Source organism: Ornithodoros turicata, unplaced genomic scaffold (genome assembly GCF_037126465.1).
Source record: "Ornithodoros turicata isolate Travis unplaced genomic scaffold, ASM3712646v1 Chromosome113, whole genome shotgun sequence".
Taxonomy (NCBI): Eukaryota; Metazoa; Arthropoda; class Arachnida; order Ixodida; family Argasidae; genus Ornithodoros; species Ornithodoros turicata.
The window spans coordinates 71,849-99,449 of record NW_026999298.1 but is presented as its reverse complement, the minus strand read 5'-3'; the positions used below and the strand labels follow the sequence as shown (position 1 = coordinate 99,449).

General features: G+C 45.9%; 3 protein-coding genes across 5 annotated transcripts in view; 1 reads left to right on the top strand and 2 right to left on the bottom strand.

Annotated features, from left to right (window-relative positions):
- Positions 1 to 12,099, bottom strand: part of LOC135371575 (zinc finger protein 271-like) — a 36,034-nt gene extending 23,935 nt beyond the window's left edge. Inside the window, exons 1-4 of the mRNA XM_064605566.1 lie at positions 10,663 to 12,099; positions 10,322 to 10,539; positions 8,147 to 8,299; positions 4,544 to 4,696 (exon numbers count right to left, since the gene is read on the bottom strand). Of these exons, the coding sequence (XP_064461636.1) occupies positions 4,544 to 4,696; positions 8,147 to 8,299; positions 10,322 to 10,457 (442 nt within the window). The 5' untranslated portion in view covers positions 10,458 to 10,539; positions 10,663 to 12,099. The remainder of the gene's footprint in view (positions 1 to 4,543; positions 4,697 to 8,146; positions 8,300 to 10,321; positions 10,540 to 10,662) is intronic.
- A 546-nt stretch (positions 12,100 to 12,645) lies between these two features.
- Positions 12,646 to 25,851, top strand: LOC135371572 (zinc finger protein ZFP2-like). Of its 3 annotated transcripts, none has more exons than XM_064605562.1 (5): positions 12,646 to 13,137; positions 13,238 to 13,296; positions 14,665 to 14,904; positions 17,691 to 17,843; positions 20,715 to 25,851. In XM_064605562.1, the coding sequence occupies exons 3-5, from the start codon at positions 14,748 to 14,750 to the stop codon at positions 22,205 to 22,207; spliced, it is 1,803 nt and encodes a 600-aa protein (XP_064461632.1). In that variant the 5' UTR covers positions 12,646 to 13,137; positions 13,238 to 13,296; positions 14,665 to 14,747; the 3' UTR covers positions 22,208 to 25,851. The 3 variants fall into 3 exon arrangements, with proteins under 3 accessions (XP_064461632.1, XP_064461631.1, XP_064461633.1); XM_064605561.1 differs by having other exon boundaries at positions 12,646 to 13,155; XM_064605563.1 differs by lacking the exons at positions 12,646 to 13,137; positions 13,238 to 13,296; positions 14,665 to 14,904 and adding an exon at positions 14,913 to 17,198.
- On the bottom strand, positions 24,410 to 27,288 carry LOC135371573 (oocyte zinc finger protein XlCOF15-like). Its single transcript, XM_064605564.1, has 3 exons — positions 27,033 to 27,288; positions 26,757 to 26,863; positions 24,410 to 25,003 (listed from the first exon to the last, which is right to left on the bottom strand). Exons 2-3 carry the CDS (start codon positions 26,851 to 26,853, stop codon positions 24,465 to 24,467), a joined length of 636 nt encoding a protein of 211 aa, XP_064461634.1. The 5' UTR covers positions 26,854 to 26,863; positions 27,033 to 27,288; the 3' UTR covers positions 24,410 to 24,464.
- Between the last annotated feature and the right edge of the window lie 313 nt (positions 27,289 to 27,601).

The window sequence follows — 27,601 nt, the reverse complement described above, 5'->3', positions numbered from 1 at the left end:
TAATATAATTTACAGATGCAGTGTAATTTACAGAATGCTTCATAACGCTTTCCCCTGCAATTCGATCCTCGCTCACCAATGTCCACTTCAGGCACACGAGATCAGGCAAAAGCTGTGCAAATGGTACGTAAATGTGCGTCCATGGCAGTCAGAACGCCACAATGCTCATTTTATAGCGGACGATCTACGGGTGTGATAGCTGTGGCTCGGAACAGTGCCGTGTATGCCAAAGGGAGTCTGGCCATTAGGAGGAGCCTATGAAAGAGGCTCCACCTATCAATCTCAATGAGCGTTTTTCATTGGCTGCTCTTTCCTCTGCGGGCCAGCATGACATCAAAATTTTCCCGAAAATGACGGTATGGCTTGGAACAGGGAAGCGCGGATTTCACGACAAATTTTTTTCACAAATTACTTCAATTTCATTCTGTGGTTGTACATTCATTGGCAACTATTGTGCAAATCACCTTTAAATTGCACTCCAGTGTCGGTGTCTACCTGAAAATAATACGTTCTGTCGTCCTTGTTAGGCCTAGTAACGATAGCGATTGCAAATATTTAGCGAGAAAAACGCAGCGGATGACCAAAAATTTGCATTTTATGACATACTTTTACTCATACAGGGTGTCCGGTGAGAAAGTGTCATTAAATTTCTAAAAATAGGTTTAACTTCAGAAAATTATGAAACTACTTGGAATATACACACAAGGACTTTTGCCACAGATTCAGGCCGTTTGCATTCACGTCACACATTAATTAAACTAATTTTGCTAATTGAACTCAAAACGCAAAATTAGCCAAGCAAAGGAACGTTTTTCTTGATGAATTCAGAAGCCAATGGCCATAGCACACTATTCCAACCGAAATCACAGGTTTTTTCGGAAGATGTGTAAAAAAATTTGGCAGCCGCAAAACCGTCACTTGACAAGGCGTGTTTCATGAAATTTGCGTTTGCGTAAATTCTGGCTCTGCCTTTATCGAGACAAAGTGGAAACAGCCACACCCGATCGAGGGCATTACCACGGTAACCGACGTTATCAGTGGCTGGGGACTGACAGTATGCACGTTGATAAAGGCGGAAGGCGTGATTATGTTCTTGTTCGCATAGGAGGGAGGGTATTTGGATGGAGCGAAAAGTTCCGCAAATGTCAATATCAGCAAGTGCACCTCGCATGGGGACGGTTTTGCGGCTGTCAAATTTTCGTACAAATCTTCTGAAAAAACCTGTGATTTCGGTTGGAATAGTGTGCTATGGCCATTGGCTACCGAATTAATCAAGAAAAACGTTCGTTTGCCTGGCTAATTTTCGAGTTCAATCAGCAAAATTAGCTTAATTAAAGCGTGACGCGAATGCAAACGGCCTGAATCTGTGGCAAAAGTCTGTGTGTGTGTATTCCAGTAGTTTCATCATTTTCTGAAGTTAAACCTATGTTTAGAAATTTAATGACACTTTCTCACCGGACACCCTGTATACACATCTTTGTACGTTCTTCATTCAACCTTGCTATGTTTTGTTGTTAAAATACACATAACACCGGCAGTCCGTTCAAGCAATCGATTCTGCCAGCCAATCACTTCTGCTGTTCTGCGTCTTCCTGACCACGCTCACAACCTACTTGATTATAACGACCACGTCATAATCAGCAACCCCTACCAGGAGTCCGTCTGCACGATCCACTAGGGGCGCTATTCATCGGCACGCCACGACTGGACAACGGAAATTTGAATTCTGAATGCGCAGAAGCGTATGTACGACTACCATAGCAGCCGACAGCGACAGCTCCTATGAAAATGCGTAGAATGATGATGATAATCCACCTCAGAATGAAACATCTGTGGAACGTCCACCGCTTGTACAGAAATATCGTAGAACGTGAAGAAAAACAATGTGCAAGTTTCCGGCGATGCAGAATCAAAAATAACAAAGACGGTTAAGAGCATCAGCTGTTTACTATATACATTAAAAACAAGACTTTCGTGCAGTAGGCTGCACTTCTTCAGGTTGAAGAAGAACCTGAAGAAGTGCAGCCTACTGCACGAAAGTCTTGTTTTTAATGTATATAGTAAACAGCTGATGCTCTTAACCGTCTTTGTTATTTTTGTACAGAAATACTAAGGTAAGCTGAAGTGCAAAGTATTGTAGAAGTTGAGGAAGCAATAACTGGGACGATGAGAAGCCCCACCGCTAGCTTCCAAAAATGCGGCGCTGGGAAGGGGTGCCTACCAGTGCCGTGTATGTCAAAGGGAGTCTGGCCATTAATGGGACCTGCCTATACCTGAGGCTCCACCCACTTTTTGAGGTATCTAGCCAATCACAGGTCGAAATACAGTTGTCTATTGTAACATCCATCCAGTACTTATACCTCACCCTTATTTACTGGGCGCTACCATTTTGGAGAAAATTGATGGATTTGGATTGAAACAAATATCACTGATGACAGACCAAAACGACGGATTTTGCGCCCACTTTTATCAACGAGGCATGTTGGGAAGGCTCAGAATTGCAGAAATGGTTGCTGGTAGAAGTGATTGGCCAGAATGGCGTCTTCGTAGCAGACGACAGCCAGTATGAAGTTTTATATCATGTAATGTAAGTACATTGAATCAAAAAGGAGCAAAGATGTATGTATAAATAAAATGCAATTATATAATGCAAAATCCTACGTATAAGGGTCGTCCTTCTTGCTATTTTCCTGGTATCACGATCTAAACTAGGCCTAACGTTAGCGACGAAACATCCCATTTTCACGTAAATAATGATGGCGGAGCGAAAGTTGAAGCTGATTTTGCACATGCGTACATGAGGATATATACTCACAGTATGAAATTAAAGTAGTCCGTGAAAATTTTTTGTCACGAAATCTCCGCTTCGCCGTTCCAAGCACCATCCTCCATCTTGGAGAAAATTTGGTGCCATGGCCGCCCCCATGGAAAACAGTAACCAATGAAATGCGCCTAAGTTTGATTGACAGGTCGAGCCTCTTTTTTAGGCTCCTCCTAATGGCCAGACTCCCTTTGGCATACACGGCACTGGTGCCCACGACACGGTCGTTATAATCTAGTAGGTCGTGTGTATGTCCCGTTCAAAAGTTTACGGAACACTGGATTGGTGTATATATAGGGCCTGACTTTTTAGGGTTAAACCCGTATCCGCCCGATATTTACCCCCACAAACGAAACCTGTAAAACTTGGGTTTAACCCGAATCTACTCGGAAACATCCGGGTCGCGTGGCACACTCATAAGCGTGCATTAAAATAAAGTTTGATAACATTGCTAAACATTAGTTCGATTTTAAGACAAATTTTTATTAAACAAAAAAAAAATCACCAGAATTCCTGGCGACAGAATATGCCGTAGCGGGATTTAACCCGAATACCCCCGAATTTTCAAATGAAAAATATCACCCGATATTTACTCCCCCCGAATTTGGCCAAAAATAAAACCCGAAAAAGTCAGGCCCCATGTATATAGTCACCTGAGCGACACGCTTGCCGCAAACAGGAGCAGATAGACTTACAAACAGGTGACTGGGTATACCCTATACACCTCTCAGTAAGTGTGTCTGCTCCCGTTCGCCACTAGGGTGTTGCTGAGATCAAGAAATACGTCGTTCTGGTGTTCCGTAAACTTTTGTCGGGATCTGTATATGTGCCTGTTCATGCAAACGTAGGTCTCACGAAATCCTCCGTTTTACCGTATTATTTCCGTTGCACATACAATTCCGCATGAACGGCGATACATATCTGCAACTGGTTTAATGAAATGCGTTCGTTCGACATGTCCCATTTAACGAAGCCCGCAGGCAGCTGGCATCTCTTTACGGCATCCCATGTGCAGTTCCCATGTGAGGGTGAGAGGGGAGGAATCCTGCTCACCAGGGGAGGGAGGGAGAAGTCACGTCGCCATAATGTTCACGTTGTTATCGGTTATTGGTGCTGTCGCGTGAAATGATGGAATTGCTGGATCGGGCATGCATTTGCTCCTTAATTACATTCGTTCTCAATTTTGTTTTCCCGTGGTGTTTTGTGCTTACTGTGGCCCAAAAAATGAAGCCTTTTTTCGACTGATGAGAAATTTGCGATGATGACTGCTGCGTCCGAAAAGAAAAATGACATTTCCATCCGTAACTTACGAACATCCAGTTCTCGCCACATCGGAATGTACGCTTTGCGCAAATATTTTTCTTTTTCCATGCTCCACAATGGCAAGTACGGCAATGACATTTGTACTCGATGAAGATTTACCGACATTCGAGAATAAGCATCATGTGATATTTGAGAAAGAATCTCCACGTCTATTTTCCGCAACTTTGAGAACTTTCCATAGAACAGAGCGTGTGCTTTGTAATGCTGATACGTGTCTGTCTGTCAGAAAACTGAAGTGTATTTCTGTTGCATCCATATCATCTTTTTGTCCATATCATGCCACTGATTTTGGCGCTGACTAAATCTGATGAAGATGATGATTAGGATTTTTATGGCGCATCGACAACTATGGCCATAATGCGCCTAATGACTAAATCTCCTCAACCATTTTGTACTTGCCTTCTGATGTTGATTGACAGTTGTCTTCCATTTGGTCCTGTCCAGTCAAGACTGCAATGTTATAAGGCTCTGTCTTGACTTCTATGATTGGATGTTCACTCGAAGATTCCTCTTTTGGTTCTTCTTTAATGTCACACATCCCAGCTGTGATGCCTGAAGTAAAACATTTTTGAAGCAAAAAACTGAAGTAAAGCGCCAACCGCATTAGACGTTTTGCGAGTGGCAGGGCGTCGCGCTTTTCTCAGTGACAAAACGACGCTGGCAAAAAAACGCTCGGAGCTCACTGCATGCAGCGTTCCTACAACGGCGGATAAACGGTGTCTCACGCGAACGTTTCCGTAATCTCTCACGGAAAGCAACTCTACGTAACTTGATAAACATTTTATTATGAGTATCAAACACAGGTGCTCTTGAATGATAACACACGGTAACGAAGAAGATTATGCAGCAATGCGCGCTCACGAAGCCATATTCACAAGGTACCCGCTTCGTGTATTTAGATGTGTGAACTCAGCATTCTGGTTGACATATTCATCAAGCTGTTGCACACTTCTCCTTGTGTTTTGTATGTGGACACTCGCAAAAGAATTGCGTTGTTAACATCAGCAACAAACTGTTCTTCTGACGAACGGCAGTCTGAGCAAATCTGGGTGCCGCCATCTATGGGGGCTTCTGAAAATTGGCGCGATCGGATGAACCTATCCCAAGGTTAATCCCTGATTGGCAACTTGCGTGCATCGTCCCCGCCTCTTGCGTCGCCCAACCCTGAATTATCTATTCGCCTCGGACTTTGAGGGGAGCGTCGCGCGCCTATTGTTCCACGACGCCTTGGCTTGACGCTCGCCAAACGTCGCGGTAGGATGCTCGATAAACGCTGGAGAAACACCTCATGCGGTTGGCACTTAAGCTACATTGCGAGGCTTTGAGTTACGCAATGACCACCTCCGTATAATGTGAGGGATTTCGGGAGACAAAACGGATTTAAATCAAATCAGAATCGAGTCCGGATTTAAATTTATTCGAGTAAATCAAATCACTTTAAATCCAGATTTATTTTCAGCACACCAAATGAAATCCCTTTTTAAATGCGAATTTTTCAAACACATCACAAAATCGTGAAGGGGGACTAACACAGCCGAACACCTCTGGAATGGCTTCAGAGTCGACGGCAGTTTTCGAAGCTCAGATTTTTTTACACACAATACCTAAATAATAAGAGGAATTCCTAACAGTTGCATAACTAAAAAAGAGAGGTAAAACATATGGAAGACATCTATTACAGTGGAGCTCCATGAGCACAAAAAATGCAACTTGGTCATTATCTATCTCCTTATACCAGTCGAACCTCGTTAATTCGAACTCCACAGGAACCGCACTTTTGTTCGAATAAAGCGGAGTTCGAACTAGCGGGAGGCCCACTGAATAACGGCAGTAAGTGCGGGGTGAGCGTAAATCACGACAGACACGTTGCAGCCTGTGAGGCTAAGCCTTGCGAGTATGCTCTTCGCTTACGTTCCTTGATATTCTATCATGCAGCACAGTTCACATTAAATCCCCAAAGCCATAAAATCGGCATTTATTCACAGAAGAGATAACATACCTTCACATCACGAAGTAATCTGTTTTCTGCGTCTGCACGCGCTTCCTGAAACGCGATTCAGTCAACATGGTTTGCAGCTTCTGTAAAAGTTCGAGAGCGGCGTCCGCGTTGTCCTCGCTGCAAAAGTTGCGCCGTGTCACATCTAGTGCCAATGCTACTTCCGATGCACTTGGTATTGGCACCCGCTCACTGGTTTGTTCACCCAATTCATCATCACTGTGCGTAGCAGGGTCTTCAGGCTCAGTCCGGTCGGAGCGCACAGACTCGATGATTTCAGCGTCAGTCAACGGTCCGTATGTGTCCTCGCCTTCGTCCGCGTTGACATAACTTTTGAAGGTAACTCCCTCCGGCACGTTGAAACAAGCTTCACCAAGCAGGCGGTTGTCTTTCTGGATGGCTCCATGTTTTCCTTTTCATATGCAGCAAAGATAGTGTCTTTGTTCTTGATATACGTGGACAACGTACCGTATTTGTCCGCATATAATGCGAGGTTTTCTACCTCTAAATTTAGTTGCTAAAAACGCATTCGCATTATACGCGGGCTCGCATTATACGCGGCACTTTGGGGCCGTAGCCCCACGGCCATCGCAGACCTTTGTGATTCTAGGGTTCCGTGTTTCCGGAGTTTATCGCTACGCAGACACGAGGGCATCGTATCTGCACAGCGATAAACGCCAAAAACACGGAACCCCGGAATAGGAGGGAAGGTTCATGGCTACGATGTTTGTTTCGTATGAGGACTGTTATCTCATACGAAATAAACACCGTAACCATGAACCTACTCCCCTGCTCCTTCTTCTCCTATCTGCTCTTCCCTGCCCCGCGGTGATTGGTCTACGGCAGCGCAAGCAGTGCGTCACGTGACAACGAAACGCCTGAGAGAAGGCACCAAAGGAACGTGAGTCACTCCGTTCCACGTGTGCTGCGTTGTGTTAGCTCTCCCGACATGTGCGTTGGTTGAACGACGCTATTGACGCTGTCGAGGAAGTACGACGTGAACGAGTCGAACATTCGCCTTTGGCGTCAGCAGCGGGCATCACTGTTCGCTTGTGGGCGGATAAATTCGTGTTCAATAAATTTGTCACTCAATCGTGTTTTTCTTATGGGTGATCACTGAAAAGCGACTTCGCATTATACGCGGGTTCGCATTATATGCGGACAAATACGGTACTTTTCTTGATGTCGAACTTCTTCGCGATTTCAGTCTTAGATATCACGCCGCATTCCACATCTCGCAGAATTTGTACCTTGGTCTCCAGGTCTTTTGCCGATGAGTACTTCCCCCTTTTCGCCATGATGCCAGAGACGGTGACGGAAAGATGCGATGGCAAAAAAATATTCACGTTCACAATGTCATACAGGAAAGGAAGCGACTGCCGCTGGCGCACACTGTGGGCAGAATCCACGGGGTTGACGGTGGTGGCAAGGGGAGGAGGAGAGAACAAAGAAAGAGGGAAGGAGGGAGCCCAAGGAGATTATGTTGATTGCACGTCCCCTGCCTTTCAGTTCGGCTGCCGTAAGGAGGTCAATGCCTCTGGAACACGTGGAGAAGGGTTGATGCATCATGGGCAGCGCTTGCGGGTCAGGGTCAGCATTTAGGAGGTAGTGGGAGTTGGAGATGGGGCCGGCCACGTGGGAAAATATCGGTTCGAATTAGCCGTTGTGTCCGTTCACCAGTTCAAATTGTCGGGACTTTTTGCCATTGAAATACATAGGTGTTGGACGGGACCTGTGTATAAGTTTGAATTATCCGGAATTTCGAATTAAGAGATTTCGAATTAACGAGGTTCGACTGTATTGAGATGCAACAGTGACGCAAAGTTTGGTAAAGAATCTCCGCGTCTATTTTCCGTAACTTTGAGACTCTTCCGTTGAACAGAACGTGTGCATGAAAGCTGATACCTGTCTGTCAGGAAACTAAAATGCATTTCTGTTGTATCCCTCTTTTTGTCACGCTATTAAGTTTGGCATTGACTAAGCCTCCTCGACCATTTTGTATTTACCTTCTGATGTTGATTGACAGCTGTGTCCCACCTGGTCCTGTTCTGTTGAGATTGCAATGTTGTAAGGCTCTGTCTTGACTTCCATAATTGGATCTTCATTTGAAGATTCCTCTCGAGGTTCTCCTTTGATGTGATGCATGTCAGCCGTCACTCCTGAAGTAAAACAAGAAAGTAAGCAACATTGCGAGGCTTCGAGTGATGACCATCTCCGTTCCTTATCTGAACCTAGTTTAACTATATTGCACCCAGAGGTGTGTGCAGTCGCCACCAACGAAAAGTTGGGACGTCGCCACAGCCAATGCTGCATGGGTTGAAGCGTGGGAAAGAGTTGTTGGATGAAAGTATTTGCGTCTCGGAAAGGTGAAGGGGCATACGCCTCGTACTGCGCCTACAGGGGGCGCCAAAAGCGAATCCCCTAGTGGGTGGAGTGGGCACTTTTCCCGGGGCTCGTAGCACACTTTGCGGTGTTGCCTGTATGGGGCCTGCTGCATCACGTTTACCGTAAGCACCTCGATATTCAGAACACAAAAGCAATAAGCTATGGGGGGTAGGTGGAGCAGTGTGCCATCATCCAGTTTGAGAACGACTACGACTGTAGAGCACAGAGATGTGGCACGTGTGTAATATCAGCGCACCAGTCATGGCTGTTTTGCACGCCTGATGGTGTTATCGCAAAAGACAATGATGTATGACGTCTACATGTACAGCTGGACATAGTGGAGCACAATAGAAGGACATAATACTGGGTGTTTCACCTAAAGTGATAAAAAATTATAACTGGCAACATACTGGATGGAGGACTGCGGGACTTTCAGCAATTACCTTCTGGGAACTTTTGCCGCCATTGAGGAAGGCTTTGGACAATTTTTAATTGCGGGACATTTATTTTTTCAATTGAATTTTGAAAATTACTAAGCGAACCTCAGACTTTTTTTTTTACGGAAATACCGAGTCCTCCACGGAGAACCGCAGACCCAACATAAACTATGCGCAGTATCTCGACAGAAACACTTTAAAAAAAAAAGTAAGAATTACGCTTTAGCCCCACCTGCTGGAAAGGCGCGTCTAGAGTGGGAAGTGTCCCCAGCTTCATTTGTTTCACCTTCTTTGCGATAAGACAGTTGTCATCAGCATCGAGGTCAAAGTGGGGGGGAAAAAATTAAAACATCATTTCCTCCTCTCCCAGCACCTTATGTGGGCTCTTCTTCGCAACAATCAAGCAGGAGGGGCTAAAGCCGAATTTTTACTAATACGTCCTCTACTTCTCGCGAGCTCCTTCCGCCCTTTTGAAGTCGCGTGCCTTGCAACACACGCATCTAATCTCCGGAAGTCATGCATGGATAAATGCACTGCGTTCCCACTTTAGCGGGCACAGAGGCGAAGGCTCTCGAAAATGCCGATGTAATTTGTTTTCAGTGAAATGGTGCAGTCTTGCTGTCTAATTTTAACGTGTTTTACCGGACGCCGGGAGAATTCCGATCGCTATAAGCAAGCGCTTTCGCGGCGATCGTTATATCGATGTTTCGTTTACATGTAGTTCAATGGGAGAGCTAACGGGAACCAACAGCTCGATCGCAATATCCGAGTTATCGTTCTATCGAAGATCGTAATAAACGGGCTCGACTGTATTTTGTTTGGTCTCGGGTCTCTGTGGAGGACTAAATATTTCTGTAAAAAAAAAAAAAAAAGAAAAAAAAAAAAAAAAAAAGAAAAAAAAAAAGAAGAAGGGCTTGTTCTGAGGCCTGCGTATCGAGGTAAAAAAAAAACTAGAAAGAAAACAGCTCCGTTCTCAGCGTGTTTTTCTTCTAACTAGTAGCGTTGCACAAATTAATTTGGTTCAAATTGTTAGGTTAGATTCCTATTGCAAGGAGTACTAACCCCTTGGTTTTGAAACTATAGTTCAAGACCATGGATAGTTCAGGATAAGTGGAATTTGCACTATCAGCTATGTGACAATGAGAAAAAAAATACGCAAAATCGAGGGTTGTCAAGGACCGTGGAAAATCCCATTTTGAAATTCTAGGGTATTCGAGTGTTTCAAGGACCAGTGGGAACAATGACAGCGGACGATTTTTTTCCGTCCTGAATTCGTTTCAGGCATTTAACCCAAAAAGGTCATACCTATATCTATAGAACACTCATCACATGAGTGTACAGTTTATACAAGGATTTTACCATAAGCATCACCTCCTGAAGGATGCTCGCCACTGTGTTGTTGATGTACCTGGCCCTGTTTTGGCAGGCATGCAACATCAGGTGGTTCTGATTTCACTCTCACGGGCTGACCACTGATCTTTGGAGAGAGCTGCATTTCTTGCAGTTGCGATCCCAAAGGGCCTTGCACGTGATGACTCGCAGACACAAGTATCTCTTGCTTTTTCCTCAGCGCTGTCCTGGTCCCACATAAGTTACGAGAGAAAATTGGGTCAGGAGGTGAAACGCATACAGGGACTGTTTTCGTACACTCGCAGAACATGAAAACCTTTAATGGGGTATTGATGGAAACACCGACTCACTGTTTCTCAGAAGGTCAGCTACGTCTGAATGGGTTTCAAGTTGAGACCGAAGAGGTGCCAGTGGGAGGTTCTTGACGAAACCTTGCGTAGACGCTGTTTCTCATCGAGAAAGAAATACGACATTTGTATTAGAATAATACTTCCCAGTTTGAACACGTGCCGTTTGGAAGTTATAAAGGCTGATGACTACAGCCAGGATGTTTGAGCAAAATACATATTTTTAGAATGCGCCGCAACGTATATCCTAACACTTCTCTACACATTACCAATGACAATGTTGCATGTTTCGGCACACTTGATTCAGGTGGTCTTTGTATGGCCACCTACAGGACAGACAAGCTTGCCTGTATCATGCTTCAAAAATAGTACTGCCCCCACCCAGCTAGACAAAGTGCAGGCATGAAGTACTTTGTCTCCCTCCACGGCGGTCATTGGAACGCCGATCTGATGGGAGACGGCGGCTTTGAGCTTGTCGGCTCTCATCGGCACAGCGGCGGTCTTGGGGCGGGTTCAGATTAGGAACACATAACGGTGTAGACATTGTAGCCTATGTCATCAAAACGTGCATCTTCTCCGGTCAGCAGGGGACTTGGAATCCCACTGTGGACCATTAGCCTCCAACAGGCAGACAAATTGTACCCATGTTGCCTGGTGACTTGAGGACGGATCAGCGTCTTTTGACAGTTTTTCTTTTTTTCTTACCTTCGACAAACTGTTTTACATCCCTAACCGCTGACATGGACGGCATTCGAAGAAAAGCGCAATTAAAAAAAAAACGAAGAAATCGTGTACAGGTCTTCACGACCAGCGGCATGGCCGAGTGGGCTAAGGCGTCCGCTCGTTGGTGGTAACCAAGGTCGTGCTGAAGACTGGGAGGTGGTGGGTTCGAATCCTACCGCCGGCTGTGCTATCTGAGGTTTTCCCTGGGTTTTCCGAAGACTTTCCAGACGAATGTCGGCACAGTTCCCCCTGAAGTCGGCCCAGGACGCATACTAACCCCACTGTCCCCCACTCCTTCCTGCTATCCTCTCTCCGTCTGTCCACATCTGTACGTCGCTCATAGCCACAGTTGCGTCGCGGCGCTAACACCCAATAAAAAAAAAAACTGGTCTTCACGAGCGAGAAAAAAATATGGAAAACGAGGGTGTTGCTACGAGCAAGTGGGCCTCGGAAGACCAGCCACACAGACTGGCTCCCTCTAACGTTTCACACGGACTAAACTAAGGCTACGTAGATGCCAACCCTAGAGCAATATGACCTCTAGATTAATGTGTGTTCTGGACGTCACTATGCAACTGAAGACTCGCGGAAAGCTGCGAACGTGACAACGGCACACTGTACATGGCCACCTTTCGGGACCCTCGTCATATGTTCTTCAGCAGCACTTACGCAGTATGCTCCGAAGTAACACTTGAAACTACTTTGGCATCACTAGGAAACACAAAGTTCGTGGTGCCGAACACTTTTGTTTACTTACCACCAACCGCCATGGAGGAAAGAAGGAAATAATGATGCCGATGTCGTTACATAGCGCCGAGTGTAAAAAGGGATAAAATATAATTATACGTCTAAGAACAATAAAACCGCTGTTTCTGGCACCTATCTGGCAGAGTTTAATTTCCAATATCACTGAACTCGCGTTAATTTTTGTGTACGCAACCGAAACAAGCTCCGGCGCGGTTCTAGTAATGGCAAAGTAGCTTCGTGTTTACTTTTCACTTGGAGGCATTTCAATGTGGTGCTCCGTCAATGGAGGAGCTGGGAGGCTGGGAGGGGCTCTTGGGGATCTTCATTATCTTGAAAACATCCTCTGTTGTTCCGTGCTATACTTTAGCGCACAAGCGTTGTTGGAGATACAATAACTGAGGAACAATTTGTTAGAAGTCGTTTCCGACACAATTAGTTTCCGAAATGTCTCGAGGTCAACAATATTTCTGTTGAACTTTGCCGTAGCATAGATGCTGGGTCGTGGGTGTCCCGCTTTTTCAGTTTGAAAAGTTTTGCTATAGTCGTCACTCAGTGGCCCGTCCTTTGAATGACGCTTTGAGCAAGATTAAATCTTGCTCAAAGGGAAGAAATCTTCCGAAGATTTCTTCCCTCAGTCAATCTCCGACATGCCAAAGCCCCAAAGCCGTGAAACGCGACGGAGAACACACTTGTCGAGAAACCGAAACTCTTGTTGTCATGGTAACGAGAAGCAGGAAACGGGCCCATGTGTTTTCTGCTCATCGCCCCCTTACGTCCTCACCTCCTCCGTACCTTGAATGGGTGCCCGTTCCGTAAATGGTCTCCGTGCTCTCACTAGGGCGCCTGTGTGTTGCTGTGTTGCTCATTGCATTATGTAAACAACGTTTGGCAGAGGCTTTCATGAGACAGTCGTGGACATCCTAAGCTTCTAGTAATGTGTACAAAGTAGTTTCAGGGTTTGACTACAAGTAGTCATTACTCTTTATTCGGAGTTTCCAAATGTGGTGTGTACGTATCTCGTAAATGGTAAGGCGTCGCGTTTCTGCATGTCGGCTTCGCCGAGGGAAATTCTATTATTGATAACATTCTTTGTTCCGTGCTATCTTAGGTGTCTTGGATCCTCAAGGAGCAAGACACCGACTCTATGCTCGAGTAATTGAGAAAACAGTAAGTTTAATCTAGCCGTTTGACATTATAGCCTGCAGAATTAACATTGGATATAATTAAATATAACATGTGCCACAGAAGGTAGGTTCTAACTACACTGTTTTCAAAACTACAGTGAAGCCTGAATGCATTGAAAGGAGAATTATAAGAACTTCATTTCCTTAAAAAAAAGAAAGAAAGAAAAACGAACAAAAAGAAATTTATTCGGATCAAAGAGTGTGTACCATAAAGTCACCATTCTTCTATCACTTGTGAACTCTGCTGTTCCATAATAGCTCTACAACAAGAGCGCAGTGCCGCCTCTTGCGTCCTGGAAAAAGATTGAAAGATAACACAGAAAATGCAACCCAAGATAAGGACAGTTCTGATAGCGTCACCCGATACCTCTGCTGTTGTTTTGTTTCCGCAAGTTAAAGCTCATCTTTGACACATGAGGCAGCGCTGTGCTCTTTCACCCTGTCAAATTGAGGGTGAAGGAAAGACGCGTCTCCGAAGATGTCCAAACAAGAAAATAAAGCAACACATAGTATTCCTTCACGATTTTATCTGTCTATCGATCTATCCAACGGATTCTTGTTCGGAAAATGCCTACGCCATCAGGTGACCAAAGGGACCAGATGTTCTCATTGGGACAACGTCGTAGCTTTTATAATTAAAAAGTTAATAATTGAAAGTTAATCAGGAGTTTGCTGACGCCCTCTTAAAGGGAGACTCAGAGACAATCCGAAACTATTATAATGGCCGTGTAAATAAGTTGGATACATTCTTCCGAAATGAGAAATACAGTTGGTTTGGCAAGCGGGGACTCGTTAGTTGCCAAAAGAGCTGGTCAGCTCAAAATGAAACCAAAATTTCTGAAGGTTCCTTCTACTACCTCCTGTACCATGCGTGATGTCACTGGTAGTTCTTTGTGTCGTGCGAATGACCAGTCGTGTGCTTCCTCGATTTCGTTCTAAAATATTCGCCAGCGGTAACAGCAAAACCTACAGAAAGCCGTACATGAGGAATACCAGTGAGGTGAAGCACAGTGTTGCTTGCACTGCTTTTCCGTGGAGGAGCGCCTAATCACTCGAAGGAAAATATTCATTTTTTAATCATCTGGGACACTTGGGGATGTGAAATTGTATTAACTGATATATCATACGGTACGGATTGATGTCGCACTGTTATCCCAACACGTTTTTGGTGCGGAGTCACCTTTAAGGAGTGCCCTTCAGCATATGCTACATTGGAACTGGCTTCATCACGAAAAAAGTGATATATATCTATATATTTTTTTAAATCTGTTCGCATTTAGCTGGGACACCCTGTATATATATATATATTTGTTTGAAATGTCACCAGCTTGTCTCCTTTGTGTAATTTCAGGGACACAGGGTGGTAACTGTTTCCCTCTCATTGAAGAAGAGCTAAGGGACACCTATGTGTTTGCCTCATCGTGTCGCAGCCCTATGGATTCACAGCAGCAACAGATGAAGCTATCCCCAAAGTTCAGTGGTCAGATATCAAGAGTAGAATTGGAACCTCCTGATGCTGCATGCCCACATGAACAGGGACGGATACAGGAACAGTACTGTGGTGGATCTCCATCGAGAGGAAATGGTTGCGGTAAAATTCTTCGTAAATTACATAATCGGATCGTAAATGTTTTACGGCATGACCCCGAGGAAAGTGTCATAGCGAGGCTTCAGTATGTCATGCCCTACTGAGACAGCTAAGGTTTATGAAATGATCTTGCGGAATATCTTGTAGTAGTATTTCAGTAAATTGTGTACTCAGTGTAGGCAGATTACCTATTGACTCGTCTTTTGGCAATGAAGAAAAGCCAAGTCCAAAGGCAGTCAATAGATTTCCTTTGGTGCAACCCCTTTAGACTTTCAGGTAAAAGAAAGGCCGTCTACAGGAATTGTTTGAGCAATTGTCTGTAGGAAATCAAAGTCGAAAGAATAGTCAAAGGAGCCGAAGAATGTCCAAAAGATGTCAGTGGACAGGCAAATTTTCATAAGGCTTCATTCCATTTCACGGGCAGCCTTAGTATCACCCTGAGTGTGCCCGTGCATCCCCTTTGCAATAATGTATACAGAAGCAAATCCAACCGCGGGCTGCCAACACATGCATCCGTCTCGGATTTCTCTAACGGCTTGTCGTTTAAATGCAGCCCTGATCACCATGTTCTGGAAATTTAAGGAGCATCCAGCAGTGATGGCCAGTAGTTAACTACATGTAGTTAAAGGGACTATGAAATTTCCCGAACGCCCATACTTTTTTTCGATGGAAACTGTTCTTCCCGCAGAAAAACTAATATGCCACAAATTTTTCCGGACGAAATCGCTCCACTCTGCGAGGAGCGCGCGCTGGAAATGTCTCTTCCGCGTTCCTCCTCTCCCGCGCATATTTCCCTGCCGATGGTGTAACTGTACGGACCGCTCTTCGGTTCCCCGTTACGTCACCGGTGTTGCACAATGGCAAGTAATGCCGCGAGCTCGCGCTGTGGCTGCCGCCACTGCCGAAATCTGCCGATTGCGCGAAAGCTGCTGTCATGGAGATTTCCACTCCCGATGAACGCATACGCGGGATCCTACGGCGCATGCTCCTGGCGGGATGCCTCGGCTCGGCAACACGTCACGATGATGTGGCCGGCTCAGCAACACGTCACGACGACGTGTTGCTGAGCCGGCCGTGGTCGCGTCAAGTTACCCGTTGTGTCTCCGCTCGGCAGCTCGTCACCGCGCGGCGCCAGCTGTCCTCCCTTCGCCGCTCCGTTTAAATTCGCTCCCGAGAAATCCGCTCGCGCGACGAAAGTAAAATTTCGGTTCTAGACTCAGAAAAATGTCTTCTTTCGGATGAAACGAAGAAAAAAATCGTTTCATAGTCCCTTTAAACTACCTGATCGTAGTTAAAAAGTAGTTATCAACTACTTGCAGAAATGTAGTGGCAACTACTAGTTAAACTGCTATTTTAAGTAGTTAGGTTACCGAAGACACCAACTACTTCCGATTTTGCCGCAAGCTTTACGGCACGATTGTGCTTCCAACTTTTATCTTGCGCTACTTGTTTGATGAGAACGGAGGTGCAGAGCAATTGTATCGTGCACGTGTACTAAGTCTTCACTTTTAATGCTTGTCTAGTGAAGCCTCATTTGCTGCGAAATAATTCTGCAACTTTGTTTATCACGTAGGCGCAGAAAGAATCTCGCCGCAAGCTTTGTATTCGACGACCGTAGTAATGGCTCGAGCCAAAGTTCGTCATTGCTTGCGATTCATATTTAGGTGTCCAAGAACACTACAAGGGATTACCGGCCTCGGTGGCTCAGTCGGTAGCGTGTTCGCCTTCTGATCCCGAGATCGCGGGTTCGAACCCGGCCGAGGACGCCAGCAACTTGGTGGCAGGGTACAAGTTGCTTAGACACGCCGTCTTCCGCGAGGGACGTTAAATACGGGGTGCCGTGTGATGAGCTTTCATCGCACGTTAAAGAACCCTCAGGTGGGCAAAAGCAATCCACAGACCGACCGCTGTGGCGTCGCTCATGATCTCAGTTGTCTCGCGACGTAAACACCCAATTATTATTATTATTATTATTACTACTACAAGGGATTGGTGTTGATGGACAACGTTAAGTAGTTATAGATGTAGTTAAACTATATTGCAGTAGTTAAAGAAGTCGCTTTGACTACTCCCCTGAAAAGTAGTTGAACTACTTGTTAAACTACTCAATTGCAAAGTAGTTAGTAGTTATAGTTAAATTACTGTAGAAGTAGTTAGTGGCCATTGCTGGCATCCAGAGCCCCCACAACGTACTGCCAAGTTTCTCGAGGGCATCAAAGGTCCGTCCTTGGCTGCCTGTGTGTTCACTACGGCTCTCGGATACAAACTACCCCATTTCAACGCAGTGGGAATCGCAGGTTTGTAAATAGCATCTGTTGATTGCACTATACTTCCCCCTCCCCCCTATAAATGTTCATAGGAGAAACATGTCTTTTTAAGATTCTGTAATCTACGTTCTCAGATGGCAAATGTGCTGTGCAGTGCTCAAAAGTAATGTGTCTCAGTAACATTTCCATGAACTCTGTACTCAGGAACGCGTTATGGAATATTCCCGAGGAACAGTCATATAGTACGGATCTGTAAACAATGTACCATACAAACAGTGCATGTTTCGTGGAATCTCTCCAACGTAGAAGTCGTGCATCCATATATTGGACATGATTTTTAGAACGCAAGATTCCAAGTCCCTTGGACTGGTATTTTCGTATGCAGTATGTACAAATAAGAGCCAGTGGAATGTAACTGGATTCAGAAAAGGGACTGGCTGAAATGGGGGATGACCGTATAACTTGACTCGAAGTTTTACAGTGTGACAAGTTTACTTCTTCCTTTTTTTTGTTTTACTGCAGGAGTGACAGCTGGGATGTGCAACATTAAAGAAGAACCTCTTGACGACTCTTCAGATGATCATCCAATCATAGAAGTCAAGACAGAGCCTTATAACACTGCAGTTTTTGCAGCACCGGAGCAAGTGGGACACGGACATGACTCCGCATCAGAAGGTAAATACAAAATGGTCAATTGATCCCGAGATGGAGGGTTGCCACCCGGCCGAGGATGCCAGTACCTTGGTGGCAGGGTACAAGTTGTCGTCCACGAGGGACATTAAATACGGGGTGCCATGTGGTTAGCTTTCATCGCACATTAAAGAACCCCCGAGGTGGGCAAAAGCGATCCTCAGACCAACCGCTCATAATCTCAGTTGTCTCGCGACATAAACACGCAATTATTATTTATTATTATTATCGATTTATTCGCGAAAAGTCTGAGTGGCAGGGTGTGCACCGAGAAAGGGACACGATAGAAATGTCCTCCAAATGTGACCTTTCCAGTCACACTCTCTTCTGCGGAAGAGTCTCAAAGTAGACAGAGTTGCTGTGAGACGCGCTTCATACAATTTGTCTTATCTCAACATTTGCAGCATTAATTGCAAACGTAAACTGAGGCCTAGCCAATACACATTTCCAACCGAGAAAACTGGTAAGCCATGACAGTCTCGTGTGGTTCAGGAGGACTAGAGATGAATCACCCACAAGAGGGGAACCACTGTCGCCACCCTGCTGTGGTTGAGGGAGTAGCCAGATAACATGAAATAGGTCAACCTACTCAACCAGTGAGAGAACATTTGACAGTTCCAACCGAGTGCTTCCACCTTATAATTAGAGCCTGAAGTTTTAGTGTTTAACCCGATTCTTCCACGAATTGAAGCTTGTCTCTTTAGGGGGAAACCAGATTTTTACCCGGCAAATTGCGCTCATTGAGACGTCTGTAGGGATGCACATTAACTTGTTTGGCAGCAAATGCAGTTACATCACCATTTGAAGATAGACCAAAACCCAGGGGACATTGTGAGGAAAACTTACACACACTGGAAAGAAACAACAAAACAACTGGAAAGAAACAAGAAATGGTACGCCATCTGAGTTCTCCTTAGAACTCAAATGGCGTACCGTTTCTTGTTTCATTCTGATGAAGATGCTCGAACAGGCATCGAAACGTCATATTACATTTTGTTTCATTGTTACATCAAACCAGTGTGTGTAAGGTTTCCTCATCACCGTTTGTACTGAACCAGTTCGGTTAGTTTGAGTAACTGAGCCCAAGTTCCCCCTGAATTTAACGTACTGCAAGTTTTTCCACCCGAATGTGCATGAATTTTTTGCGCGTTTATTTACCTAATTTTTACTCTCAGAATTTAGAATAAATATTCCCCAGACACTCCAGGTTCTACTTATAATATACCAAATGCCCAAGTGGACACATACACGACTAAAGGGTTAAAGTGGAATATAACTATTGTAATGCAAAATGGTGTAATATTTGTGGTTGGATTCGCAACCTCACTTCTATTCACACTTGTCTTTGGGCTTCTTGGTCCAGATTCATTATGGGATGAAAGAGCTAAAAGAAGGACGATCACACAAGGTAGAGAAACCAACAGCACTCTGTTCTGTTGGTTTCTTTACGTTCCTGTGGTCGCCCTTCTTTTAGTGCCTTTATCCCATAATGAATCTATACCACTTTTTATGTTCTCAAATGCAACAAGTTCTTTTTGTTTCTTTCTTTCTTTCTTTTTCTTTTTTTTTTTTTCAGGCGGGAATCTGCTTTATCACCTGATTTTGCCCTGGTTTATGCTTCCTGAAAGAAAATCAGATTTTTACTCCCGGTCTTAAAAAAGAAAATTAGAAGCTGACAGCACGAGGAACCAGTCTTAGGAAAGATGCCGTGTATTCACATGAGTGACATTCTCCCAGAAGCGGAAGATGCGAAACATGTCATAGCTTTCTGCTGTCACGTGAGCGCGAGTGCTCAATGTCGTGTCTTCACATATACTACTAGCCGTGGGGAATATCCTGCTACACAGGCACAAGATATTCCGTAGCAGACAACAGGAAAACATGCTGACGGTGTCGTCTGCTAAATGCGGAGTACGCCACTCCCGATATTCTGCACCGTGCGAATGCTCAACATAGCGCAGGACGGAACTTCGGCTCTGTAAGCAGTGTTTTCGCTTTTTCTTCCACTAGAATATTCCGTGAGAATGTCGCTCGTGTGAATACACGGACAGGTGAAGAAGATAGGTGAAGAAAAGCGGCTTCAATCTTTTGTGTGCAGGTGTATTAGTGACAGTGAAGCAACAGTGGTGTGCGCACCTAGACAGATGGATAGAGGACAGCAGGAAGGAGTGGAGGGACACAGGGGTTAGTACTGTGCATCCTGGGCAGACTTCAGGGAACTGTACCAATATTCGTTCAAGAAGTCTGCGGGAAAACCCCGGGCAGCATGGCCGGTACGGGGATTAAAACCCACGTCACCTTCCTGTCTCAGCGTGGAAAGTGATAATCCTAGCGAAATAGACCAAGTACGGTACTCCTTTTTCCCCAAAACCACGGAACCACGGATGAGGGTGCACTAGGAGAAAAATTGCGGGAGTGTTTGTACAAAAAATATCTAAATTGGTGCCCCGTAATCAGCCTGCATTTTCTCAGCATTACTCGGGTCACAATCTTAGTGAGGTCATCCTCTGTTTTGTGAAGAGAATTCCTTTAAGAACGACAATGCAGGAACTATCCAATCGCAAATGCTTTCGACCTCGTTTTGCACCTCGTCTCTGGCAGTCAAACCTCCCCCACTTTCCTTCTCCCTATTACTGTACACTGCAGCTGTGGGAGCCACTGCAGTGTTAACAAGCACTACAGTGCCGGTTGCGTCGGAACAAAATGGCAGACAACTATTGGGTTTCCGTCAGCCACAAATAAAGTGGCCTCTTTAGGGCACTACATTGTTATGCAAAAAAGATGCAAATATTACACTTAATGCTAGTCGGCTACCGGACTGTCCACATTCTCAGTGTCTGATTTCTGCTATTACAGGAGCAAGCGAAAGCACTGGCATGCTTCATATTGAGTACCAGCCCAGAAGCACTTGTCATCGAGTATCTTCAAGTTGCACTTCTTCGAATGCACTCTTTGAGATCAGCACAACGACAGTTGAACCGCGATTCGAGATCACCGCACTAGTCACTATGAACAATCAACTCACGGATACCAACCACAAAGACTATGCTCCAGACCAGAATGACACCCAAGAGGCAGGAAAGTCATCGACCTTCAGCCACAAGAAAGACGGGCTGTACAAGTGTTGCGTTTGCCTGACAACGTGCACTTGTACATTTGCCTACAACACATGTTCCGCAACAGTCTGTCCTACGTCAATGCTGCAGGCACAAGTGAGACACCACAAGTTCATACACAGTCACGAGTCCCAGGTGTGTGAGAATTCCACGTGGAACCACACTAGTGAGAAGGCACACAAGTGCAACTTTTGTCCCACGGAGTTTAACCATCGCCACTTGAAGACTTACTCACGGGCTCGCACTGGTGAGAAGCCACACAAGTGCGATGCCTGTCCCGCGCAGATCAGCCACAGCACAAACTTGCATACTCATAAGACGACGCACACGGGTGAGAAGCCGTGCAGGTGCAACCTTTGCCCTGAGGAGTTCAGCGAGAACGCTGCCCTGTGGAATCATAAGCAAGTGCACGCGGGTGAGAAGCCACACAAGTGCGATCGATGTCCTGCAGTGTTCAGCCGGAGTACAAACCTGCAGCGTCACAGACGGATACATGTCAATGAGCATCCCTATAAGTGCGATCTGTGTCCTGCACAGTTCAAGCACAGCACGAGCCTGCGTGTTCACAAAAGGACGCACACGGGTGAGAAACCATACAAGTGCAACCTCTGTCCTGCAGAGTTCAGCGACCAAACTACCCTGCGGAATCACCAGCGAAAGCACACGGGCGAGAAACCATACAAGTGCAATCACTGCCCTGCACGGTTCACTTACAGCAATGGTCTGCGCGTTCACGAAAGAATACACACGGGTGAGAAACCGTACAAGTGCGACCTCTGTCCCGCAGAGTTCAGTGACCACACCGCAATGCGGTATCACAAGCAAATGCACACAGGCGAGAAGCCACACAAGTGCGATCTATGTCCTGCACAGTTCAGCCGGAGCACGAACATGCAGCGTCACAAGCGCATACACATGAATGAGCATCCTTACAAGTGCAATCACTGTCCTGCACAGTTCAGTCACAGCACGGGCCTGCGCGTTCACCAAAGGAAGCACACAGGAGAGAAGCCATACAAGTGCAACCTCTGTCCTGCAGAGTTCAGTCACAGCACAACCCTGCAGAATCACAAGCGAACGCATACAGGAGAGAAGCCACACAAGTGCGATCTCTGTGCTGCAGTGTTCAGCCAGCGAACGAGTCTGGTGCGTCACAAGCGAATGCACACGGGCAAGAAGCCACACAAGGATCACATTTCGGCCAAAGCACACACTTACAGTGTCACAAGCTAATGTACGAGGGGCGTTCAGGTCAAACCGGGACATTTCATTTTTCGCAAAAGTAAAATGAACTTAGAGGCAAGAAATTAGTTTTATTTTTTGACGTAATCTCCAGCTGCACTAATGCACTTGTCCCAGCGTTTCACGAGGACTTGGATGCCATCAGCGTAGAAATCCTTACCGGCCTTACAGCCTTGATCGGACCGCATTTTTGACCTCGTCGTCGCAGCTGAAGTGGCGGCTCCCAAGGAACGCCTTCAGTGGCCCGAAGAGATGGAAATCGCTTGGGGCGAGGTCTGGACTGTAAGGGTGATGTGGCAGCAACTCCCAGCCAAGTTCCTGTAAGGTGCGTGTCGTGAGATGTGCGGTATGCGGGCGTGCATTGTCCTGTAGGAGGAGGACCCCTTTGGTGATGAGGCCCGGCCGCTTTTGCTTCAGCGCCTTATGCACATCCCTGAGAACCTGGTAGTAATATGCACTATTGATAGCACTATATGTACTATTGATATCGAGACATGTTATCCGTCGGTCTTTGAGGATCAGGCGCTCCACAAGTTGGATGTTCTCAGGAACTCTGACACTGGGCTGTGAGCCGCCCCTGCCGGGCTCGCCCAGCACTGATGTACGGCCGTCTCTGAACCGTTTGCACCACTCAAACGCTTTGCTGCGGCTAAGTGTATCGTGGCCATACTGAGCCTGAAGTTTTCTGTGAATTTCGGATGACTTTACGCCTTCATTCGCGAGAAACTTCATGACAATTCGCTGTTTGATGTGCGCGCTCACCTCATTGTCGGCCATCTTGTCCAGCACGTGTCTTCTGTTTTGCACAAACTTTGGACCACCACGTGGTGAACGCGGAGGCCTGTCGCGTGTGAAAATGCCAAAAAAGAAGTAGCGCGAGCCATTTGTACACCCAGGAGACAGAAAGTCCCGGTTTGACTTGAACACCCCTCGTACATGGGAGAGAAGTGACAGAAGTGCTATCTCTGCCCTGCAGAGTTTAGCAAGGTCAGAGCATGAACTATAGTTTAGTTTTTTTTTCGATTGCCCAACCTCTGAGGAAACTAAGAATGACATTATTGTGACACAGGAGATAGTTGGACCAACGCAAAAATGACACAGCTCTCCCTCATCTTCTCTCACTGTGTGGCTTTGTGTGTGCCAGAACCTACTTCCTCGAAATTGTTTAAGTGTCGCTCGGCAGTGAAATTGAGACGTGTGGCGGTGTTACACAGTGTGTATTCACACGAGCAATGTCCTCACGGAAGATTCTAGTGGAAGAAAAAGTACAAAACTTCTTTAAGATGATGAAGTGAGTGAAGAGACCAAAACCTGCTGAGCAGGTCCTCAAACTTGAAGAAGTGCAGCCTACTGCACGAAAGTCTCGTTTTTCGCAAATTAAACTGTTTAATGCTCTCTAACTGTTTTCTCTTTACTTGTGAATCGTTATCGCCGGAAACTTGCACATTGGGAGGAGTCACAAAAAGAGGCTCGACCTGTCAATCACAGTCTCGGTCCTCTGATTGGTTTGTTTGTTACGAAGGGGGCCGCCATGACACCTTACTGCCACCCAAAATGGCACCGAAAACAAACGCAGTGAAGCGGGAATTTTGTAACAAAAAATTTTCAGAGACTACTCTGATTTTAAGCTGGAAATGTACATCCTCATATACGTTTCTCAAAAATCAGTTTCAACTTATGCTCATCCGTCAATATCTAACTGAAAATAATACGTTTTGTCGCCAGTGTTAGGCGTAGTGAACAAGGTGATCACAACAAAATTATAACAAAAATGGCACTGTGCTGTACAGTCTTATATTTAATTGCATGATTTCATGGATATAAACATTCTTGCCTTTTATATTCCAACTATTCACGTAGATTTGTTTACAAATCATACCGATAACAGAACGTGTCCCAGCAGGTGGCTCTCCTGGCAGCAGTACGACGGAAGCAGACGACAATTCCCGACGTGCCTTAAGCTCCCTAGGTGGTGTTCATCTAATTTGCACCAAAAATCCACTCATTTTGCGGATTGCGATACTTATCCATTTCAATCCCGTCCAATCCACTTGCCACCCAAAATGGCGCTGCCCATGTTGGATAAGGGGGCAAATAGTGAGGATAGGTTGATTGATAGCGCCCGACATTTCAAGACCACGTTGGTCGGAAAGCTGGAAAAGTGGATGGAGCTTCGGGTATAAGCGTGACCTATTAATTTTTAGACTCCCTTTTATTACTACGGCTCTGCACGAAAGCACCCATGGGATCACTGCTTGCACACGGCACCCGCGTGCTTTTTCTGCAGATGTCTCTTCCGCGCACGCGGAAACGAAAAGCCCTCTCCGCACAAGTGACACGGGAACTCAAAGTCCTTGGTGTGAGCGGACACCGTGTGGCTCTTCAGGGAGACGAGCCCCGAGAAGGTACTCCCGCAGCGGGTACACACGTACAGTTTGTCGCCACCGTCGACCAGAACGTGCGCGCACAGGTTGGTGTGGTCCCTGAAGGTACGGCCGCACCGTCCGCACGTGTATCGACTGTCGTTGGAATGCAACTGCTCGTGCCGCTGCAGGCTGTCCTTGTAGACGAACGCTCTCTCGCACACGGCACAGACATACTTGCCCTCTCCGTCGTGCACATACTTCAAGTGGCTGGACAATGTGGCCCTGGTTAAGAATGACTTGAGGCACAGTTGGCAGACGAAGGGTTTCTGCCCCATGTTCCACTCGGCCATGGTGCAGATGGTGTTGCTGCAGGCGTCACTCCGCTTGCGACGCATTACACGGGTCCTGCTGCTCTTGTTACCTGCGAGGGTGCAGTTATTTACTCGTACGTACGCCCAAACCCTTCTTTCAATTTACGGCCGAGAGCGGGTACGGGCAATGCCACCTAGACGGAGGAGGCCCGCTTAGTCGTCGACGTGACGTAAGGACTAATAGTAGTGTCCAATCAGGTTCGTGTTTTCTACGGCAGCAACCAATCGCGCGCGTGTCTTCACCGTTGGCGGCCACGAAGACAAACAGCCGTCGTGAGCGAGCGGTGATTGAACGTCCCCGCGTACTAAATGGGAAAACTTTGAAAAAAAAAAAAAAACTTGCAAAACGGTCCTCCTTGCAAAGTGATTTTCTGGAAGGCGTATTGCACTTTTTGTCTAAAAAATTAGTTCCGCAGGTTCCAAGTAAGCTGCAACCATTTGTAGGTTCTTGGATGCACAGAACGGTGAATCTCAGTAGCAGACAAATTCTGACTATACATTTCAATCGTAGAACGTGAAGAAAAACAATGTGCAAGTTTCTGGCAATGCAGATTCAAAGATAACAAAGGCTGTTAAGTGTTTACTATATACACATTAAAAACCAGATTTTCGTGCAGTAGGCTGCACTTCTTCAGGTTTGAGGATATATAAGGATGGATATATAAGGAGGATATATAAGGATATAGATATAAAAAAAAACAAGTCACACGGTACAACAGAAAAGGGTGAGGGTGAAGAGAAAGGGGTGAGGCTTCTCTTCACCATTTTCTCTTGTGCCGTGTGACTTGTTTTTTTATATGTCCTTCACCACTTGTAACAGGTCCTGAAACCTGAAGAAGTGCAGCCTACTGCACGAAAGTCTCGTTTCTAATGTGTATATAGTAAACACTTAACAGTCTTTGTTATCTTTGATTATATATCTACACGTAGTGAAGGAGGGAGAGGAGGCAATACTTTCTCTATCTAGGTGGCATTGGTATAAGTAATTCGTACCTTGACGATAAAAGCACTAAAAGAGACAAACACAGATGACACAACGTAGAGCGCTACTTGCAACAATTTAATACGTCCGCGTTTGTCTCTTTTAGCGCTTTTATCGTGAGGAAGGAAATGTACCAACAAGCCCAAATGGATGTTTTACTAGATTTGTACCCGCAGACGCGGTGCAGGCAAACCAGCATCTTACTTCCCAACTCCTACTCGCAAACGCCAAACCTCTGAAACAAATCACAACATGGAACAATATCATCCATGATGGCAGCTAGCTGGGAGATCGCTGCGCGGGCTGCATTCTTAGACTGGACCGACCTATGAATTACCTGCCCGCTGCCTCCGTACCTAGCCCAGCGCAAACAATTTCAAAGTTTCCCAGCACTGGACGTCACCCACAATTGTCGTCTGCTACGAAGCTTGCATTCTTCCATGCCGGATGACGTCAGCAGTGCTGCTTTCAGCACCCTCTTGGTTCCCAGATGCGAAGCGCTCACTTCCTAATAATTTTCGAATAAACCCTGCACACTTTGGGAAGGACTCTGTATGCATGTGCCTGATACCCCAAGGGTTTCCGCTATGTCACAATCTTTGTAGTGACTTTGTTGCGGAGTCCCACTTTAATTAATATGTAACAGAAACAACCTCGAACTGTGGCGAGCATCTTCCAAGTGGTTTCATAATTTTCTCAAGTGAGATACGTTTTAGGAATTTAGTGACATCCTCCTCTCATGGAACACCCTGTATAGACCCTCCATCATAGAACCAAACACACGCAAGGATAAGTAAATGCCTGGCATTGGGCATACATACAGAGATAGCTTGGTGTCTGTGTGGCCCTGGAGCACGTCCGTGGCGATGCCTGGACCCACTTGGACAATTTGGTGATGCCCACGCCATACAGTGACATGGCACGTGCGCTGAAATGTTTGTGAAATGAAAAAGCATGTCCAAGTTACACCGCATGATCAAGATGTGAGGTGAAACTGACTGCCAGAAATGACAGTGCCAACCAAAGATGGTATTGTACAAATCAACCCACAACCAAGATACAAAAACTGTAAGCTAGCATGCACGAAGCTCTCTCACCTCAGTGGAGGGTCGCCGCCGTATCTAGATAGAACCTAAGAAGTAGTCTTCAAATACAAAGGGCCCTTCTTCCTACGGTGAATGGTGGTTTCCGATGCCAAATCGATGATCCGATCGTAAGTGATGCCACGGCTCTCTATGTTGTTATACTTCAGCTCTATTGGGTAACATGACCAACGATACATAACGTGCAACTGTGATTGTGCTACTCCCGCATTTCTGATTCTGGGTTCTCTGGGCGCGGACATGCCGTGATGCCAATGACACTACGGACCTTCCACTTCTAAAAGGCGCCGTCTTTCTCCAAATTAGCGTAGAGCAGAGCCAGGTGGCCGGATTGTGCTAGCTGTATACTGATTGTTCTTGTCACGAATTAATCGAACTCAAGCATATCTGTTATCCTCGTCATAGAGTGACAACTGATTGCCGATGTGGAAGGGTGGAAGTCTGTGTAGTGGAACACAATAAAAGTTTATGTTTTGATGCTGGAACACAGAAAGGACGCCACTGCGGAGCACGAAGAGAATATTCTTGAACACATTTCGCATGAATCGCTGAGCTGCACCCGT

Coding starts and splice junctions, on each gene's coding strand:
- LOC135371573 (XM_064605564.1), bottom strand. CDS start 26,853: ATGTCACTGTATGGCGTGGGCATCACCAAATTGTCCAAGTGGGTCCAG. Junction 25,004..26,756: donor ACAGACACCAAGCTATCTCT/GTATGTATGCCC, acceptor GCACCCTCGCAG/GTAACAAGAGCAGCAGGACC.
- LOC135371572 (XM_064605562.1), top strand. CDS start 14,748: ATGGATTCACAGCAGCAACAGATGAAGCTATCCCCAAAGTTCAGTGGT. Junction 14,905..17,690: donor ATCGAGAGGAAATGGTTGCG/GTAAAATTCTTC, acceptor GTTTTACTGCAG/GAGTGACAGCTGGGATGTGC. Junction 17,844..20,714: donor ACATGACTCCGCATCAGAAG/GTAAATACAAAA, acceptor CTGCTATTACAG/GAGCAAGCGAAAGCACTGGC.